The sequence below is a fragment of the Anopheles cruzii genome, chromosome 3 (assembly GCF_943734635.1).
Source record: "Anopheles cruzii chromosome 3, idAnoCruzAS_RS32_06, whole genome shotgun sequence".
Classification (NCBI taxonomy): Eukaryota; Metazoa; Arthropoda; class Insecta; order Diptera; family Culicidae; genus Anopheles; species Anopheles cruzii.
The window spans coordinates 13,995,033-14,015,868 of NC_069145.1; the positions used below are offsets into that span (position 1 = coordinate 13,995,033).

At 49.7% G+C, this 20,836-nt stretch overlaps 2 protein-coding genes across 2 annotated transcripts; both read left to right on the top strand.

Annotated features, from left to right (window-relative positions):
* Nucleotides 1–106: 106 nt before the first annotated feature.
* Nucleotides 107–10,218, top strand: LOC128271516 (zinc finger RNA-binding protein 2). The gene is made up of 8 exons (XM_053009084.1): nt 107–156; nt 1,293–1,444; nt 1,515–3,353; nt 3,442–3,669; nt 6,579–6,685; nt 7,943–8,038; nt 8,134–8,485; nt 8,564–10,218. Exons 1-8 carry the CDS (start codon nt 107–109, stop codon nt 8,683–8,685), a joined length of 2,946 nt encoding a protein of 981 aa, XP_052865044.1. The 3' UTR covers nt 8,686–10,218.
* Nucleotides 10,219–11,720: 1,502 nt separating this feature from the next.
* Nucleotides 11,721–17,154, top strand: LOC128273103 (uncharacterized). The gene is made up of 6 exons (XM_053011019.1): nt 11,721–15,649; nt 15,738–15,951; nt 16,026–16,307; nt 16,387–16,767; nt 16,831–16,947; nt 17,026–17,154. The coding sequence occupies exons 1-6, from the start codon at nt 11,721–11,723 to the stop codon at nt 17,152–17,154; spliced, it is 5,052 nt and encodes a 1,683-aa protein (XP_052866979.1).
* The last annotated feature ends 3,682 nt before the right edge of the window (nt 17,155–20,836 follow it).

Here is a 20,836-nt window from a genome sequence, read left to right on the forward strand (position 1 = left end):
CCGCTGGGCAGCACCGTTTCCTCGTGTGGTGAAAAAGTTGTGTTGTGCCAGGTATTGCTCACTGCAAGCGAAATTTGGTTTTCACTCTCGTTCGCTGTGGAAAAGTATGGCCACAAATAACTATTTTGGGTTTCCGCATGCAGCGACACAGTACAGGTAAGTGGGAAACGGCATGGAAAAGTGAAGGGAAAATGTCGTACAGTACCGGAACCATCGCCTCGCGAATGTGGGAAGCACACTTTACTGGAAGAAGCCGGAGGCTGTGGCAAAGCCGGCATCCGTGAAGGGGGCTACGATGTCGATCAATGATGTGATATTTGGAGGCGACGGATTTTCTCTCTCGCCTGCCCGCGAGAAGATCCGCTTTTCCAACATCGCTTTGATGGACAGGGCCATCGAAATGAAGTCATTGGCTTTCGCCTTAGCTCGACGTTGGAGTAAAACTGTACCCAGAAAATTATGGGAAATCTTATATTCTGCGGAGGGCCGGGGGCCTTTGATGCCGTATGGTTCCGCCGAAGCTAATTTTCCCGTTATTTTCGCCGTCTGCACTGATGAGCCGACAGACGTGTTCCGGTGTATTATAGGTGTTTTTTTGTTGCATAATTCAGTCGGATGATGGAAAAAATGTTCCCCGTGTTATTTGCCGCGAGGCAGACACTTCTACCAATGGTTATTGGTCAGCGAAGAACGATCTTTTTCTGCGTTCTCCCGCACACTTCCGTCTGTGCTCCCAGCACAGCTGGGCTTTTGTTTGACTGGGTAACTATGAAAAGTATGTGCATCGCTATGTGTGAATAACCGTAAAGAACCATCCTTTCAGGCGGATAGAACGGGGTGCGCGAATGTGAAGGGGGGATTGTTTGAAAATCGATGATATCCGTGAAATCATCATCCATTTCTGGGCGAACGGTGGCTCCTCGTGGCTACCGGCAGGCCTTTGTTGGAGTTGGAGAAGAAAAAACGTTGTATGCTATTTTCACGTCATGCCCACAGGCTACTAGGTTTGGCAAAAAGAGACAATGAGAGTAGCTGGCTTGCAAAGGAATACGCTGCGAGTAGCCGGCGAAAGGATAACGATTTTTGCTCTCTCGCTAGCCTACGTTGGTTCTCGGCAAAAAAACCCCAATGGAAACGAAAAACTGTGCTCAGCCACCAACCCCCCTTACCCATTGGTGAAATGCCTTTTTGCTGTCCGTTTGGCAAGGTTATTTTCTTCATCCACATAAACGGGTATTGGTGTGTTTCGGATGGAGACCGGCGCTTTAATGCAGTTGTTATCTGTTTCGCAGTACCACTGCCACTGGGGCGGCTTACCCGACGACACAGACGGGTTACGCTGTAGCTCCGGCTCCGGCACAGGCTGCTGCCACGTACGGAACTGCGCGTCCGGCGGGCTACGACCAGGCCTATCAGGCGGCAGCTACACCAGGCACCTACGCAAGTGAGTATCGCGTCTTTGATCGCTTCATCATCCGGCTGGATCACGATTTCGTCGATTCTCCCTTCCGTAGCCACGGCAACGGCAGCAACGTACGACTACGGTTACGGGCGCACAACGCAGACGTACGACACAACGAAGACATACTATCAGCAGACGCCCGGTGCAACGGCTGGATACACTGCTCCGGCCGGGTACGACACGACCGGTGCCGCCCCGAAGGTGATTGCCGGCTTTCAACCGGCACCGGCACCGACACCTTACGCGCAACCTAGCGCACGGGCAACGCTTCAGCCGGCAAAACCTGCCAACCAGTACGCCGGACATCCGCAAGCGCAGGCACAGGCACCACAACCACAGACTTATGTGCCGCAAACGACGGGTTACTCGCAAACCGTGACCACCGTTCACACGACCCCGAAACCGGCTTCGGTAGTGGCCACCGTCACGCCACCGAATAGTGCAACCAACTATTCCAACTACGAAACTGCACTGTACAGTGCCACTACTATGTATGTTACACAACAGCAGCAGCAGGGACCGACCACCACAAAAGCTCCCCTCGGTTCGGTTGGCCCCACTGGTGGCCCACCGGCTATGGCGGTTCCGGGCGGGGCCGTTATTGGTGGTCAAACTGGCGGTGGTGGACCGGTAGGTGCCACCGGTGGCGGTGGTTGGCAAGGCTACAAGAAGGCTGGCGGTGGAGGCATGCAGGGTGGTCCGTTCAAGGCACGTAAGCCAGCCCCGAAACCGCTGCTCATCCACTATTGCGATGTCTGCAAGATAAGCTGCGCGGGACCGCAAACTTATCGCGAACACCTCGAGGGCCAGAAGCACAAGAAACGCGAACTGTTGGCAAAGCAAGCGGCAGAACCGGGCGGTACGGCTCCGGCACGGCCGCCAAACAGTTTGCACTGTGAGCTGTGCGGTGTCACGTGCACCGGCAATGATGCTTACGCTGCGCACGTGCGTGGGGCAAAGCACCAGAAGGTGGTGAAGCTACACACGAAGCTCGGCAAACCGATTCCTGCTTGCGATCCGACACCGAATGCTGACGAAAAGAAGGCAGCCAATGCTGGCGGTGTCGGGGGCTCCGCTGGCGAGGGCACTGAGCACGCCGACGGTGGTGGGGCCAGTGGTGGAACCGGAGGCGTGGTTGGGGCAGAATCGTCTGAAGAGTCCGTCCGCCCGGTGGGCAGCGAGTTCATCGAGGAGATCAAGGACGACGAAGGAAAGCTGGTGAGCTTCAGCTGCAAGCTGTGCGAGTGCAAGTTTAACGATCCCAACGCGAAGGAGATGCACATGAAGGGGCGTCGCCACCGGCTACAGTACAAGAAGAAGGTACAGCCGGATCTCGTGGTTGACATTAAGCCAACGGTGAAGCAAAAAAAGATTGCCGAAGCGCGCGCACATCGGCAAGCGATGCAGGAGGAGTTTTGGAATCGCCGACGGATGGCCGATGCGGAGATGGAGGAGGATCACGGAATGCGCGCGTTCGGGCGCCATCCGTTCTTCGGTATGCTGCCCGGTCGGCGCCCGGAATCGTCCGACGATCGGCACGTAGTGGCACGTCACGCGGAGATCTACCCGAAGGAAGAGGAACTGCAGACTATTCAGCGTATCGTGTCGCACACCGAGCGAGCGCTGAAGCTGGTGTCGGATGTGATGACCAGCGGTGGAGTGTCGGCTGCTGCCGCTGCCGCAGCACCGGCCGATGGCTCCAAAAAGGATGCTCCGACCGAGCCGCAGACGAAGGATCAAACCACTGCTTCACCTCAGCAGTCATCGCAGCAAGCCGCGACCAGTGGTAAGCCGGATGCAGCTAATCAAATGATTTCCTTCCATAAGGAAGCCGAAGGCACGGCCATTCGTTTGCTGAAAGGGGTAATGCGTGTAGGTCTGTTGGCAAAAGGTTAGTCAAAGCGGTGCTTCGAGCAGTGGGGATGGCGAGCAGTTGCTGTTTCACATGGGCTGTTTTTGTTCGGTTCGGTCGTTTTTAGGCTTGCTCTTGCACGGCGACAATTGCGTGCAGCTTGTTGTGTTGTGCGCGGAAAAACCCACAACTTCGCTGTTGAAACGCGTCGTAACGGAGTTGCCGATGCAGCTGAAGAAGATCGCCGAAGATCACAAATACACCGTCACCATGGCGCCGGTCGAAGGAGCAGTACTCGTGTCGGATGGGTCGATTACGGTAAAGATATCGCTCACGTCACCGCTGCTGCGCGAAGGTAAGTTGGCCGTGTCGGCGCGTAGAATATCGGGTAACTACATTTCTATACTCAGATGAGATTGTGCCCCGCGAATGCCTATTCCTAAGTAAAACGACGAAAGCAGTCCAGATTTTGGTTATTTCCCGCTGGCTCCTTTTCTCATTTCCTTCCCCGGCATCCCCTATCACATGGCAGCTGGTCCCGAAATTCATCATGTTCGTTCAAATCCGACGTAAAAGTCAAACCCTCAGGCGTCCACCTTGTTCACACTAATTCACAACTCTGGCAACTTGTTATGTCGTTTGCTCATCATCCTATGCCAATGTCCGGGGTCCTTTTTCTTCAGCTCTTTACGCCGAATGAATTTGTGTGTTTCGATTCGAAGACCCGGCGGTATCTATAGGTTGCCAAGGGAAGAATGTTTTTGTTTGCTTAGTTTTTATGGCTTCCGAAAAGCAGTTGTGCACTGCACAGGACAATGCACTACGTTCACCTTCGACGATGTTTTCGCCTTCCGGTGTTTGATCGAAGCGAAATCGGAATCGTGAAGGTGGCGCACGGACTGTGCTTATTGTGTCCTGTATGTGTCACATTATGTCTTCGTTTCCAACGGGGACAGTGACGTATTCTTTAAGTCTTTTGTCAAACTCTTCGTTCCCCGTTAGAGGGATCATCACTTTTTTGTTTTCAATTATTGCGCTCTTGCCAACAACAAACATTGAATGTTGAAAGCGATAGGTCAACGTCTACTTTTTATGTTTCCTTCAGTTGCTGTACATAGAATCGAAAAATAGATGTTTGTTTTGAACTCCACGTAGTGTTCTTGCGACAAATGCAACGCATGCTCTTCACTTTTTTTTCTGTATAAGCCACTGTCACTGTGCCGACGTTGATCTCCATTGCCTACCGCGAATGGATCCTGCCGGTTGCTAGGGCATCCTTTTATGCACCGGCTACTGTGCAAAATTGTCGCCTTCGTGTTAATACGTTTGTCTCTTATGCGCTTTGTTGTTATCATCACACATGTCATGTGCCCCGTGTCTTCTTCCTCCGAGCCTTCCCGTATACAATACCCCACTCTCTGCATCCCTAGATGATAAGAAATTGCTTGACAACTATCCTCGTCCGAAGGAGTAGCGAAACAGTGAGAGATCTTTGCGGAGGGTCTAACAATAGGTGAACAGCATAGGGGAACGATCGTTTCCGATCGTACCCCGGTATTATGATGTTCACTTATTTACCCAGCCCAGCACTGCGATCCCATAGATATCTCAGCCCGACACTTTGAGGCTCGATTGTCGTGTGTCGATACCTGTGTCGGTCCATAAGATTCTTTCTCTTCTGTGCAACACGCGAGAGGAAGAGACCCTGTTGTGTGTGACTGGAGGGTCGTTGATCGTTGTGGTCGAGCTTCAAAGACGGCAATTCTTCTGCAATGCTTTTTCTCTCATTTCTTCGGCCGAGGACTGGTACTTGAAATATGAATGTTGGTGATTTTGGTGGTTGGTGAACGCGAAATATACACTTTGTGGCGATTGCATCAACATCATGGGAGCAGTGGACACAGAAGGGGCGCGCAAGGCAAGGTTTGTGCGCACCACGGTTTTAACCTATCACATGGCTGACCAACCACGGATGCTTTGCGGATTAGCTAGGCTAGATTATGTGTTTTGCGTTTCGTTTCTTCGGGTCGATCCCCGTTCCCGGATAGGAGGGCCAGTTTGCTGGCCCTGTAAGCCTTTGATAGTAAATGGGTTTTGATCCACTATCGCCAATCACGATCAATGTGTTCAGACAAATCGTCCCCTACACACTAGCGTCACACAGGGCCAGGAGGATTAGGAGGTACACTAAAGGCCATAGCCACAATGTGATGAATGTACACGATGTGATTGCGGGTGCTGTTGGCCTGGAATGCGCTACTAGCTGCAGTAATATCGCACTATTTAAAGTAGTATGCTATCGACTCACTTTGGGTATCCTTTAAAAATAAGCTCTCGTTCGTTTGATTTGCTCTGTTGGTAGCGGAGTGGAGCAAATGCGTCGAAATAAGTATCTTCTCTTTTGGAAAACCATTTAATGTGCGCTTCGTACACTTCAAGCCACGTGCCCCCAGCAACAACATTTCAGGCAACCACGTCGTGTTGGTTCGTCAGTTTCAACAAAACCTTCCCCGATAATAGACAACACAAAATAAAGAAAAGTGGAAGAAGAATGCCAGCAAATGCTACCATTACTAAACAGGATTTTTGACCATCCAGCGCCTACGGGAGGCACAGAGTCCGTCTTGTGTTTCTAGAGAATTTGATTGATAAATGAAGTGCGTTTAGTTCCGACCATTCGATTGTGTGTGTGCCCGACAACGAATCGGACACGTCGATGTTGGTGGCTGAAGTGTTTGGCTATCGAAGTATCAATCAGTGCGCCAATCGCATCGTCGGTTACCCTCTACTAATCCACTGAATCCTTTTATCTGCCTTGTTTTACTTGAAATCGAGCACAGACAAACAAACCCAACTGAATGGTACCGAATTTGAATTTAATGAAACCAATGGTCAAACACCCTGTCTAAAACATTTCTTTTCTCTTTTCTTCATTTTTTATGTTATACCGATCGAAATCGAAACTGCTACGTGCGCGTGCATTGTATGTGTGTGAATGCAAATATGAAAACACGATGAAACAAACAACGATTGTGAAAACGATACGCTTTTGACAATCGGGTACAATACTAATAATGATAATGTACAAAACATGGTACACAAAACAACAAAATCATGTACCATGCGGTGGACAAAATGGGTTAAAAATAACACAAACTTCGACCAACTCAACCAATCCACGTCTCGATGGCACTGGTCTGTTCCTGCAAAAAAAAAATCAAACACATTTTATGAAATGCGAAAAAAAAAACTTAAAAAATCAAGCTAATGCATCTTCAGCGGAGCAGGGTGCTCAAAATACCGAAGATCTTCTGCCACGCGAGCCCTGCCTGCAGGCGCTAGCTGCCCTACGTCATGCGAAATGGTTCCAGGTTTGTGTATTTTTTTCCAAAATCCTTTTATTACGTTTCACATCTACCTATATTTACATGCATACATAAGTTTATATATTTTTCGTTTTCGGTTTTATTACATTACTTTGTCGTGACGAGAAAAACACACTCAATAACAAAATGCGTCAAATATACTCACCATAATTTTACTCGCGCGTTAGTGGCCCATTGCGAACTGTTAAGCATGGTTTTTTAGCAAAATGTCGACTGTGGAAGAAATCAGGGATTCACATTGTTAGGTCGAAAAAAGAGACCCCAGAAGTTACCGAGTAGCAGCGCATCCCTTAGGTATTGGGTCGTTCTAGTTCTTTCCCAGACTACAAGATGTACGATAAGAGGTTAGGCTAGTGTTATCAACTTCCCATCAGTTTAAAGTTTCTTTTGTTTGTTTCGAAGAATTCCTAGTTTCATGGATTGGCTTAGGCGTGCAAGAAAAAACAAACAAACCTAAAAGCAATAGTGCAAACCAAACGGTGTCCTAGCTAAAACACAAGCACCTGTACTGAGAAGCTTTTCTACCCCGTAAACGGAATGTCACCACACTGCTCCGGGAGTGTACAATCAAAACAAACGCGAAATGACTTCAGTTGGACAAACAAAATCTAAGACTACAAACGTTAAGCCCTTTCTCGCATCACACTACTTTCTAACGGTTAACGATCCGATCAGTTAGTCGATCGCTTAGTTGATTCTACGGGGGATCTTCGTGTCTGATGGAGTAAAATCATAAAAACGGCCACGCGGTGCGTCTCTATTGGTTTTACCACCGATCCAGCTGCATCAGATTCGAATGCCCGCTAAGCAACCAAGCATATTTTGCACCGCAAAAGAGTTGTAGTTCCACTAAAAATTATGTAGTGCTTATTGGTTCGCCCGTCGTAAAGGGTGGCAAAAATGGAATGATACGTAGATGAACTCTTTAACCAACCTTCCATTATTAGATGTTTGTAATGGTTTTTGTCCCCTTAATATTACTTATACTTTTTACATAAATAAGAGAGCAGAAAGGTTTATCGTTAAGATATTATAATTTATCTTTAAGTTTGCCACGATACTATGTTTTGTTCTGCCCGAAGCTCGCTCCCGTTGTGTTGCCGCTAGTGGGTTTCCCAAGCTGTAAACGAAGGGGTTAGCGTAAGGCAGTTCCGCAGGACGTGTGTAGTGATCGGTTACCATTTGTTTTTTTTTTCACCGTCTGTTTCCTTTCTTGCGTTTGCTACTGGTGCTACGCCACAGGCTAGGGCAACGGGACTGCAATCGTGCGTGATGATCATGCGAATTATGCGCGATCTGTGCCAACGGATACCGATTTGGAGTCACATCAGCCAATGGGTAAACAGTAAACTCTGCGCAGTGGACACACTCAAACGCTCTGATTCGTGGTGCAACCGTATTTCTTTCCCTTCTGCCCCTTCTTTCATTTTCAGGCGATGGAACTGTTGATTGAGAAAATAATCTCATCCGCCAGCGTTCCGCTAACGCCTGGCGAGTGCTTGCGCCGTGTGATGGAGGCAATCTCTTCCGCTGTCCTTATAAATGGCCCCGGGCTGCTGGATCCGTGTGAAAAGGAACCAGAAGATGCGCTGGCCGGTTTAAGCAAGCAGCAGCGCGAAGACGTTACCGTGTCGGCGCAGATGTTTCTACGCTACATAGCGTTCCGACAGATCTACAAGGTGCTCGGTATCGAACCGCTGCCACCGCCAAAGTTTGCCGGTAATCGCAACTGGCGCTTCAACCGCAAGCGCCGACGTTCCGGTGCGGAAGGCAACGAAAGCGAAGGTAAATGGTGGCTTACACTCTTCCCAAACCGGGGCAATGGATTTATACATGTTTTTAACAAACTAATCTTCCCTGCAGCTGATAGTAAGATGGTTAAGAAAGAAGATGTCAAAATGGATACCGGTGGTGGCTCTGCTGGCGGGCCAACGCCGAGTACCAGTGGCGCCGGTTTATCGATGGACATAACCACATCCAAATAATGACGGCAGAGTACAACATAGAATCTGGTTTGTGCAGCGGAGGGGGTGCTGAAATGGCATGATCGGGGATCGGTTGGACTGCAACAGGCGAGTGCACTTACTATATGCGCGGTGGCTGGGTTAGTCAAAACCCAACGGCAGTAGAACTAGAACTCGGGGCACCACAACTCGTGTGGTCCTCATAATAATACGATTTTACTCTTTCTCTATGCTACGAACATTTTCATACTAATTAACAGCCATTAAATTAATCGTCGGATAATAATAACAGTCGAGGCTACCAAACGGTTGATGTTTGATGGGTAATTTTATAAACCTAACCATCGGAATGCCGGTAAAAACGGGGGAGATACTCTCACCGAGGTATCTGCTCGTCGAAGTAATTAAACTCACGCATCCTAATGAGGCAACGGAAAGTATTTAAAACAAAACGAATCAATTGATATATTTGTCGCAAACGAGGGCAGCTGGTGCGCCACCACAGTGCAGTATGCCGACGGCGGCGCTTGCTGGGTGGGACGGACTGCAGATAGGGAAGCAAATAATTTTACTCAGGCAGGTCGGCGGCGGAGCAAGGAAAGTTTAAACTATAGTGGAATGAATTTATATCCCGGTTATATCTCATCCACACGTTGTTAGTCAGTAGCGGTGTTGCAACAGCACATGAGAAACTTTAAAACGTTTCGTACCCGAATTTAATTATCTTCCGAAACATACTTTATGTTCCTTTTGCCTTCGTCTGTAGCGATCGGTTTTCTTCGTGAGGCGTACACGATTCGATCATTCTTAGCTAGCGTGTGTACCGTTATTCCGGAAAAGAACAGAAACAGTATGAAACTGTTGATCATAACTACAAACGAGCCACACGAATGGTATTTATTGGTTAATTTATCTCATGTATTGGAACTTGCAAAACCAGCTATCGTATGAAACCAGAATAGCGCTCCTTTCGTAGCGGTCCCTTAAAACCCTAAGATGTGGATTTGCGGGGTTGACGGTTACATAGCGTAGAAAAAAAATGTGTCCTACAGAAAGCCTCTCCACAGCATGCGGAGAGTTTGGGAACGAGAATATGAGTCCATTTTACTAGAGGTGCGGCGGAATAGGATCTGGCGATAAATCAGGACTCTTCTTCTGTCCGATGTCTTTAGGGCGTGTTGTTGCACCAGGTACAGGAACAGGCTTTATGGGGCACAATTTGAATCAGAAGTTGAGCGGAGAAGCATTTAGCAACTCCTATTAGATAGGACACCGAGTGAAAAGGGGAGAAAGTGGGTGTGAAAGTGAGAAATAAGGTAGCTCCCCTCTGCTAATCTGCCACACGAGGCACTAATTACTGCGCGATATGAACAAACACGATGCTTGGCTCCTCTTTCCAAAGGCCGAGACCGCTGGCGTCTGGCAGTCCAACGAAGGATAGAATTTTAACGTTCAAACATGTATTAGGCACCATTATTCCTCAATTATGCAGTGTACGTCATCCTGATAGTAAAACGAAGAAAACCAGTAGCACTACAAGCGATATAACACGTAATGCCCTAGGAAACGAATGAAATACTTGAATTTGAAATAAAGTGAAATGCATCAATGAAAACCATCAGCGTTCCGGTGGGTATGAATCGGTTCTAGTACAGTTGGTCCGATGTCCCTCCGACCTAGGGGTACCACCAGGCCGCCACACCAGCCCGCGTGTCGGTCGAGCGAAAGAATCCTATGAAATGTAGGTAAGTGTAGCGTTTAAACATCCATGCTCTACTTGGCTCTTGGGAAGCAAAAAACGATAAAACGGCTGTTTCAAAATGATAGCCTCATTATGTATTATTCAAGAAAATAGGGCCACCCAGTGGAAATGAATGAAAACTATGATGTTTTAATAATCGGTAGCCTCTCCACTACGATTTATTACTTGAAATATACGTTTTATACTGCTTGCCATCCGGATAGATCTCTCGAACTACAATTCCTCAAACATTCTTAATCTGGTTGAGATCTGGATTCCTGGATTCCATTCATCTTTCCATGACATATGCCCGTTCGCAAATTACAATCTTGCTGCTTTGTGGTGTGTCTTCGTTGCTGGAATTTTTCTCATTGATTCTCTGACAATGCTTACAGATGAACTAAGAGTTCTCCAGATTGTAGTACAGCTAACATTCAAGTGCAATTCATTCTTAATACGCCGACAACTTTTCGTAGTGTTCGACGCAGCTTTAACTATTCTTCGTTCATCTCGAGGGCTAAGTAGTTTTGGCCGGCCAGATGACTTCCGAGTCCCATATTTCGATGGATCTTTCAAGTAATTATTGACAACCTTTGGAGATCGTTTTAGTAATGAGGCTATTTCACGATTTGATTTCCCAACACTATGGTACGCCTCAATTTTCTCTTTTTCGCCTTCTCCTAATTGAGTTCCACGACCCATTTTTGATCAAAATGTCAATTGACTACAGGAAATATGCGAGACTACTGAGATTTAAAAACTCAGTTACTATCATTTTGAGAAGCGCCGCGTACGTAAAGCTCAGCAGCGATGCGTTTTTACGCAACGCTTTGGCGAAACGTCAAATTCGCGGCTGTCACTTTGCGGGGTGGCGGGTGGTGGGTGAGGTCAGTGGGGTACGAGGGAGGGACATAGCGGCCATCGATTTTGCGTGTTTCGTACGAGGTTTTGCTCGCGAAGCAAAACGAAGTCTCTCTAAGTTATACTCGCCTGTGAAGTGTGTGCTGGCGGCGCCGATAGTGCGATGATTACGGAATGGCTAGTGTACCGATACGTCACGCTGCTGGCAGGTGATTTGTTGTGCCATTCGTAATGGCTCCTCGCACAACGGTGCGGCTATATTTGCATCACAAAGCCTAAGTGCTGAGCATATCCGCCAAGCAGTGGTAGTAGGAGGCTACTCTCGGCCCGTTTTGTGAATCGATCGATTTTTGCGTTTCGCATTTGTGAACCATCTGCGGGCCAATATTGTGCTGCTGCTACACAAAGGACGTGGTGGTGTGTTGTACAGAAGCGGAATTCACGCAACGAAACCATGGATGTCGCAACGATGCAGCGAGCCAGTGAGGGTTCCGAAGCGTTTCCGCACAGTATCAACAATAATAATGGCGACGGTGGTGCTGCTGCGGCGGGCTACGAGAAGGTCGCAGGAGGCGGTGTAGTAGGCTACGAAATTGCAAATGAAGCAACTCCTCGCGAGCCGACATCAAAGATGAGCTCGAGTGTGGCCAGCATTCTCGACGACACGACCCCGAGCGATTCGGGTGTGCAGCTGCTGGATTCCGAGTCCAGTGGGTTGAATGAATCGATGATTTCCAGCGCAGGTGGGTTCGAGTTTGATATCGGTGCTACACCGCCACCGCCACCGACAGCGGTGCCCCAAGGCGCCGTTGAAGAGGTCCTTAACAACAACAACAACAACAACAACCAACATGGCACAAGGCCCATGGAGGTGGAAGGCGAGGAGGACGAAGACGAAACGATTGCTGGAAAGTTTACCGAAATCAACCTAAGTCACCCGGCACAGCATGACACGGCCGAGGGCGGAGAAGAAAAACTGACCACCGACCAGGAGGTGGGAGAAGGGATCGAAGTCGATCCTGCGATGGCGGCGAGCCAGCTTCCGGATGAGCTCATATCGAGCACCTGCTCCACGTTCGACACGGAAAACATTGTCTATCGGCGGCGCATTAAAAAGGTGCCGAGCAGCAAAACGCCCAAGAAGCGCGTGTCGTTCCACGAGGACATCCTGAAGAACACGAAAACGGACAACATCCACATCGAGCACGGATTCATCACGTACAAGACGGGCGGTGGCGCTGGCGCCGGCAAGAAGGTGGCCAAGGGCCGCTACTCGTGGTGTACGGAGGACGACGGGGACTTTGATTATGGGGACGAGGAGGCGTGCGAAGGGCGACAGTACGTGTACCGCAACGCCTGCTCGGATGTGCTGGACTACGGGAAGACGGATGTGTTCGAGAATGTGGAGGACGAGCAGAACTACGTAAAGTACGACAATTCGGGTATCTTCGAGTACGGGCCGCTGGAGCGCAGCCGGCGGACGATGGGTGGCGGCATACTGTACAAGTGCAGCTGTTCCGACTCCAACTCGAGCCTCGATTCCGGCGAAGGTAACGAGCGGACCAACTACCGGCAGGCAAAGTCCAACAGCTGCGAGTGTATCGGTGGCCCACCCGGAAAGCTGCACCGGGGAAGTGGCGGCGGCACCAAGCACCATAGTAACAACAACAATAACAACGTGATATCGGACAACTGTTACTACAGCGAGCCGAGCATCGAGCATCTGGATGAGTTCAATGGAAACGTCACCAGCACCGGCGGCGATGTTGACCGCGGCCAGCAATTTGTAAAGTCGGTCTGGAGCAAGGAGAAGAAACCAAAGAGTAGCTGTCTGAAAAAGACGAAGCGCAACAGCATCTACACGAACGTAGTGGTCCCGGAATACGATCTGAACCGGAAGGTGAAAAAGTTCAACGTGCACCAGCGACTGTCGGTGATCGACAATAGCAGGATGATCTTTGGCTCGTTGAAGGACATATTCGGGATCACGCTCCCGGAACGCGGTGTTCCGGAGGGCTCGGAGGATGTGTCGTCGGTACGCGAGTGTATACCGGAACCGCACGACGATCCGCTGGCGGTAGTGGACGGGGATTTCACCGTCGTTCCGAAACCGAAGTCGTTTTTGTCGAAAAGTCTTGACGGAGGCTTTAACGCACGCAGCGGAGGAGGTCGTTCGGGAGGTGGAGGTGGTAAGAAGTACGTTCACAACGTGGACGAACAGCTGCGCCGCAAGAACGATGCGGATCTGTATGCTCCGAGTCGGAAGAATAGTGTCGAAGATCAGGAGCCGGAAGGACAGGAAGGACCGAAGGATGTGGCACCGGAGACACTACCGCCGGCTGCGGAGTGCGAACGGGAACCGGCTCCGACGCCACCTCAACCGGCGGTCGGCGGAACTACCACGGTCACCGGTGCCGCCTATCGGAATAAATTTATCATCAACGGTGAGAGCACGGTCTTTGAGCATACCGGCGTATCGTACTGTTTCGAGGACGAGCAAAAGAAATCGCCGCTCGAAGAGGACAAAGAGCTGCCGGTCGGAGAAACGACCGGAGGATCGTTCATTGGCAAGACGCAGATCAAGAAGAAGCTATCGAACATTTTCCAAAAAATTAACGTCATCAGCTCGACCGCTTCCACTCCGACACCGGTTCCTCGCGCCGGCGATGGCGAAGAGGATGGCGAAACGGTTGATGGGAAAGCCGGAAACCGGACGGAAACGGACGATGTACAACCACCGGTGGGGGACATCGCGAAGCAAGCCAATGCCGGTACTGCAATGGAAAGCAGCAATATTTCGTCGTGTGGCAGTGAGCATTCCGAGCAGTCTACTTTTTCCGGTAAAACGTCCAGCACCGGAACCGCCAGCAGGGAAGGGGCCATGTTGAGCTCACCGAAAGGAACGATGGCTGGCGCTACCAGTCGTCATTTGTCGTCACCTTTGCGTAAAAAATCGCTAACGACGACGCGCATGGAACCGTCCCGGCACCACCGGATGATGCCTGATCTGTTCAATATCACGCCTCGGCACCTGCAAACTCTCGATCGCCAGTTGGTGGAAGAGTTCGACGACATCCTGACCATAACGGCGGTGACGGATGAGCCGCTGAACGATGACAAACGGAGCGGCAATGCGGAAGAGGAAATAGTTGGCCTCGGCTCGAAGGATGATCTCGTGATTCTGGACTATCCACCAGCGTCCAGTGCGTCGAGTTCTGTGCAAACCCCGCTGACACCCCATTCGGAGGACTGTTCCGAGGGAATGGTTGAATCACTGTCGAAGCCGGCGGCGGCCGGCGTGCCAACGGCTGGTACGGGTTCCACAAATCCTTTCCTCCAGCAGCAGCAGCACCACCACCAACAGCGGCAACCATTCCGAGCACGCCATCACGGTCACAACGCGATGACCTCATCGACGAGCAGCTCCACGTCGACGGCCTCGAAAAGTTCACTCATCAATCGCTTTCTGCGGAACGTGACGCAGAAGAAGATCCTGGAGGCGACGATCAAGCAGAATCCCTTTTTCCAGTCCAAACTGAACGGAGAGCGCAAGCTGTTCGAAAGCCTCGTCCCACGCGGTGCACCGTGCGTAAACCGGGAGCTGATTGAAGATCTGAATGCCGAAATCGCGATGGAGATCGAGTTGTCCGCTTCCGGGTGCCAGCTGGAGCGGGTTGAGCTGAACGATACGTACGCGCAGTCGGCGGCAACGGAACGCTGTCCACTGGCGCTCGGCGGTGTAAAGTTTGACGGTGGTGGCATCGGGGTCGGTGAGCTGCCGGTCGAGCTGTTCTCGGCCGGCGGACACCGGTTGTCGATCTATCGGAACGATAGCGAAGTGCTGATGAAGGTTTTCAAGTTGTTCAACGGATACAGTCGCGAGGGTTACATGACCCCGGTGCTGGTGTTTCTGACCGATCGCACCCTCTACGTCACGGATCAGGTGCGGAATCGGCTGTGCAATAAGTTCGTGCTGCCGTACGCCGAGCTGGACGTGATTTTGGTCGGCCCGTACGGCAACACGGTGCTGCTGAGCAATTCGGCGCGCGATATGCAGCAGGTGCTGCTGGCCGGAGGACCTTACCCGGCCGAAGGGTTGGTATCGAGCCTGGAACTGTGCGCCCGGCGGGGAGGCTCGGTGCTACCGGCCGTAGGGCAACTGACGCTGGACCATCTGGCACCACTGCAGGCGTTCGTGCGCGACCACTCGAGCGTTAGCCGGGAAGACTCGTGGAAGTACTACGCGGTGGTAAATGTCCCGGCCGGAACGCTCGGTGGTGAGGACACTCCACTTGGACCGCACATTAAGGGTCCGCTGATGCATCGCCGAATGTCACACGCCGGGTTCGTGGATAACTGGGCGGCGGGATACTTTTTGCTCAAGTAAGTTAGTCCTGGCTGGTGCGCTGGTGGACTGCCAGTTGCCTGAATGCCGCGTTTCACTTCATTATTCATTTTTCCCTCCCCCCAGAGCCGGAGTGTTGTATCTGTTTGGTGATGCATCGCAGAAACTACCCACGTGGGCCGTGGCGTTGGCCGAATGCCAAGGAGCACGGCGTTCGGTAAGCTCCGGGCGGCCCTACTGTTTCGAGTTGCTGCTCCGCACCGGAGCCCTTCAGCTGGCCGCTCCCGACGAGTACGTGGCCTCGGATTGGCTGCAAGCTCTCGTACAGGCAGCTAGTGGGGTACGATGTTGCTGCGAAACGAAACGTGTCCCCTCCAGCGAGTAACAATATTTTGGACTGTATTGCCGTTTCAGCTTTTCGAAGTCCAAGAACGTCGCCGTACTCTTGGCTGCACACTGATCATGACCTCGAACCATCTGCTTACCTTGCGAGAAGACTTTAGCGCACCGCTGCGGCGCAGTACGGCCATCGGCAACGGTGGCGAAATCAGCCAACCGTCACCATCCTCCTCGTCGCAACAAATTCTGCTCAGCAATTCGTCACCCTCGAAGGAGAACATTAGTCCCAACATTCAGCGGAAGGGTAGCAATGTTTCGAGCACCGCGGGAGGCATCTTACAGGATAATAATAGCGAGGTTGGTACCCGGGGGGTCTCGGTGCCACTGTGATTCCGTACATTGACAGGATCGTTTGCTGCGTTCTCCCCTATCTCAGATAAGCTCCGTGCGTTCCAACTGCAGCACCCCAACCCGATCGCACGTTCCGCTGGGCGGCCTTGATCGGCGCTCCAACTGCTCTTCTACAAGTACCCCGACCCGAAGCAGCCTTCTCCTGCAGCAAACAAATACTTCCCCCGCCCGAAGCCTTTCCCGGCAGCTAACGTCGGCAGCTCAGGGTGGTTCAGCATCATCAACACCAGCAGCAGGAGCAGCGGAGTACGGCGCCACCATCGTGGACCGGGAAGAGAAGAGCTACACAAACATGACCAGCTTCTATGGCAAAAACTCGGGCGTCGAAGTGCTCACCTGTGCCAGCATCGACGAAATGTCGGCCGTCAAAATACCGGCCGTTGCCTCCAACTGGTGGTGCATTCTGGTAAGGTTCGAAGGCAAACCCGGGTGCAACGGAACCGTTTCGAAACTTTTCTTTTTCACGCAGGAATTCGAGTGTCAAGAGGTGCGAGAAAACTCCGACGATTTGGTTGTATTCTTTTCCACCAGCGCCGAACAGGAACGCTTTCTGTCGATGCTGGCCGCGATCTGGCACGCAAAGAAGGTATGGGCACCGAGCACCGAGAGCGAACGCTCAGAACGTAATATTTGCTTTGCCTTTTACCCCTCCAAACAATTCCAGCGTGAACCTTTCCCTGCTGCTATCATCAGCAGAGACGATACGGTTTACGATCACTGTTCGAAACTGTTTCTGGAGATCAACCGTTCCTGGGAACCACTGCTGTCGGCTGCCTTGGGATACCCACAGTAATCACTAAGCAGCAGGTCGGTGGATCATCCCGTCAGGACAGCAGGCGAGTAGGAACGCTGTTTGTTTTTAATTTTATTCTTAGCGTTTAAATAATTTCCACATTGAAATCTGATGGTACGGTTGGTGGAAGATGAAACGTTTACGGAATGCCACAAGGAAAGCGCAAAACGTGCAAAGTGCGTGGTATGCTAATGTCAAGTATTATTAGGTTTATGGGATTACAATATGAAAAGCTTGATCGGGCAAATCGGGCAGGATTAAAGTAAGGGTTTCGGTGGGTCTGCATATACCGAACGAATCTTAAGGCAATCTTTGTTAATTGAATACTCATGTGTATAGAAAATTCCTTCCACACGAATACCGCCCGGCGCGATAAATTTCAAATACTCCTTAAGGACTAATTTCCTCGTAAAACCTTGCTTTTAAAGCGCTACGTTTGTTATAAACAATATTGCCATTAAGCTCCTGCCCATATTAACTCTCCCCTCGGTCTCGGTTGGTGTTCCGTTTAGATACGCGTAATCAATCAATCTTTACACCCATTTACGTATGCACCCGTGCCCAGTACACAATGGAGCACAATGTTAGGCTTGCGAAAAGAGAAAGGTGCTACAGAATGATCATAATGAAATGATCAAGTGTTGGCTCTTCCCCGCGTTTGAGCGGTAGATCCTCGTTCGCACGCTTCTGGCGTGAAGTGTAAAATTGCTTTAATTAAATCAAAAATATTTTGTTCACGTTTATGGTACGCCTTTCCACATGGCACGATGTTAGGGAACATATTTTAAATTACAAAATCTCATCCTCGAACGATCGTAAATCCTATCCTTATCATCATCATTGTCAGTATCCAATCGAACACCGAACCCTATTGTGTGTCACTCAAAAGGAAGCATTCAGCCATTAATATCGTACACACGAAATTGTGTATCTAGTGAACTCTCCTATATGCAATACTCCTTTCTCATGTTACGCAAGAGCTTATCACCGCGAACTCTCACAAACTATACACGACGACGCCCGCTTCTGCGATGCCTTTTGCTTGCCGAACGCTTCTCTGTGTACCACCGTAGGGTTACGAACGCTATTGACCGTAACATACGTACGGAAAACCAAAATTATACTCAACATGTGATTAAATTTCTTCTTCTCGTAACGACTACGTGCGTGCGCGTTGTTCCAATATTTATCCACTATTATACGTATGCTTAGAAAAGTTCTTACAAAACAAACAGAACGTTGCACAACTTTTCCTAAATCGGAACGGAAACGGATAAACTGCGAATCAAATGATTAAGGTAACAATAATTCATTGAGTTTGTGCCCTTGTTTTGGGCCCCTTTATATATGCACGTCTATCGCAGGCAGACAAACGAAAAACTCTATAGATTTGATTGTACTTGAAAATGAATGGATCCCAGTACATTTTATTGTGACAATACACCAATAAACATACATTATAGGACTATCTGTAACGCCGAACAGGATTCTGGGCGCCTCACATTAAAGGAAACCTCTTCGAAAAACATCACGGAACACAACTACCGCAGCGCTAGCAAGTAGATTATGATCGTATGTGCAGATATGTAATGTGGTACACCTTCGGTGAACTTATTTTATTGTTTTTTATTTGATTTAAAATGATTTCTTGAGAGTGTAACTCTTCTAGTCAAACGGGATGTTTAAACATATACAACAAAAAATATGTAAACATGCAATAAAGAACATGTGTGATAAAGCTTGCCGTTCGTTCCAAATAGTATAAATTCGATGTGGGTAAAGCTTTATTTAAACACTAGATTCCATTGCTAGGACAAGCGTAGAATTTTTATATTTTGCTTATACCTTATTTCAATGCGGTTCCGTAGAAATTTTGTGACGATCGCGAAAGGGAAAAAGGATTTCGGTTATACTGCTTTCGTTTAGCTTTACGTAGGTCCGTGATGTAATAAAATCATCGTGCCCTCCCCCCCGATTGAGGTATAAACATTGAATCAACGTATATATATTAAAGTATAAACATATTAAATACATGCATATATTCTTGTATAACCATTTTGCAACACACACGGGAAAGGCACTGGTCTAAATGTGATTCGTTTTGCCACGGTGACTTGACTGAGTAGACGGGCTCGTAGGCCACAGAGATCGGCGGAGAGAAGACACAGAAAGCTCGGGAGTCTAATGGCCAAATGGCCGAGCCATTAGAAAAGTTATTATGTCTAATCATGGTGCATGGCAGTTGCAGTTTTCTCCCGCGCGATAAGGCTCCGTCACAGTCGAGAACAGAAACTCACAATGTATCCAAATTACTAAATAACTACAACAGTCTCAATAATGATTACCTTTTTGCTCTTTATCCAGCATCAAGGTTGCGTGTAGTAGAGAGGGCACGTTTGCGGATACTCCGGCAGCAGCACATACCAAATAGTACATACCATTGTTGCCCGCTCCGTGCCGGGTGCACCTTGATTGCATTAATCGAGTGTAAAGTAATAAAGAAAGCTCATGTACTCCCCCATTGGCAATAGATAAAGGTGTTTGGCTCCACGTGTCCTACTATTTCCGAACACACTTCGCAGCAGCGGAAAACTGTTGGCGGGGTAAGTGAATACGGGTGGGCTGGTTCGATTCGTTAGTAAACGGTCGGCCCAGGATAAATGTTTTATCGTGAAATATTTCACCATCCGTCCGGGATAGCGTTGGAGAAACGTCAAACGGCAGAGGCTCCGAAAGAGATAGCAAAGGCGCTGCAGCGGCGGCGCGGCGGAGAGGAAGGAGGAAAGGTGTTTGTGTACATTGAATATCGAATGGGACGAGATGATGGACGAGATGATGGGCGAGAACGGGGAACGGGACGCGCACGCACGGCGGTGCTAGTGTCACAGAAGCATGGGCTGGTAACCGGTTCAGCCAAATCTGTAGATTAGCTCGTGTGTAGCGTTGTAAAATTTGCGCCCCCTTGCTCAGTTTCGAAACACGACCGCGTGTCGCAACAAACTGGCCTGTCCGGGCGGGGTTGTGGGGAATCGGGGTGTGTAGGAAATGCTGCTTGAAAATCATGCGATGTGCGCAATGGTCGTCGCGGACGGTCACAACTGACACGGCCGACCTCTTGCCGCACGGGAACGTAAGAACCCGGATTCCAGCCCGGATTAGTGAAAGTGTGCGAACCGTATAATGCGGCCAGAGTGCTTTAGTCAGTGGAGGGGATCAGCAAAATTGCCCTTTGCCAAAACCTGATGCCACGCGACGTCGATTAGGAAAACTCGCATGCAGAGCAGGCGGCGGTGCGGGATTTAATATGTGCAATTTGTGAGCCGTGCGTTGTTTGTGGTGTGTGGGCCAAATTGGGTGGACAGCGAAGATCTTGTGCAATACTACCGTCCACGGTGTGTGGATACCAAGCTAGATAAAACGTTACGTAGATAAACTCGCCTCCCAGTCTTGCGCCACGGGTGATATTGCATCACCGGGCGCCTACTTGCAGCTACTTTTCGTTGAATATTGCAAGCCCAGCGAAGCGGTTCCGGGAGCGCTTAGCTGCGCTTGCTTCGATCCGATTGAGAAACCCAACACACGAAAGGTAAGTTTCAGTTGAAACCGAAAGTAACACACTGAAATCCGGTTATAATGGATTATCTTTTTTCAAGTGACTCTTAAGGAGAAGAGCTAATCAGGG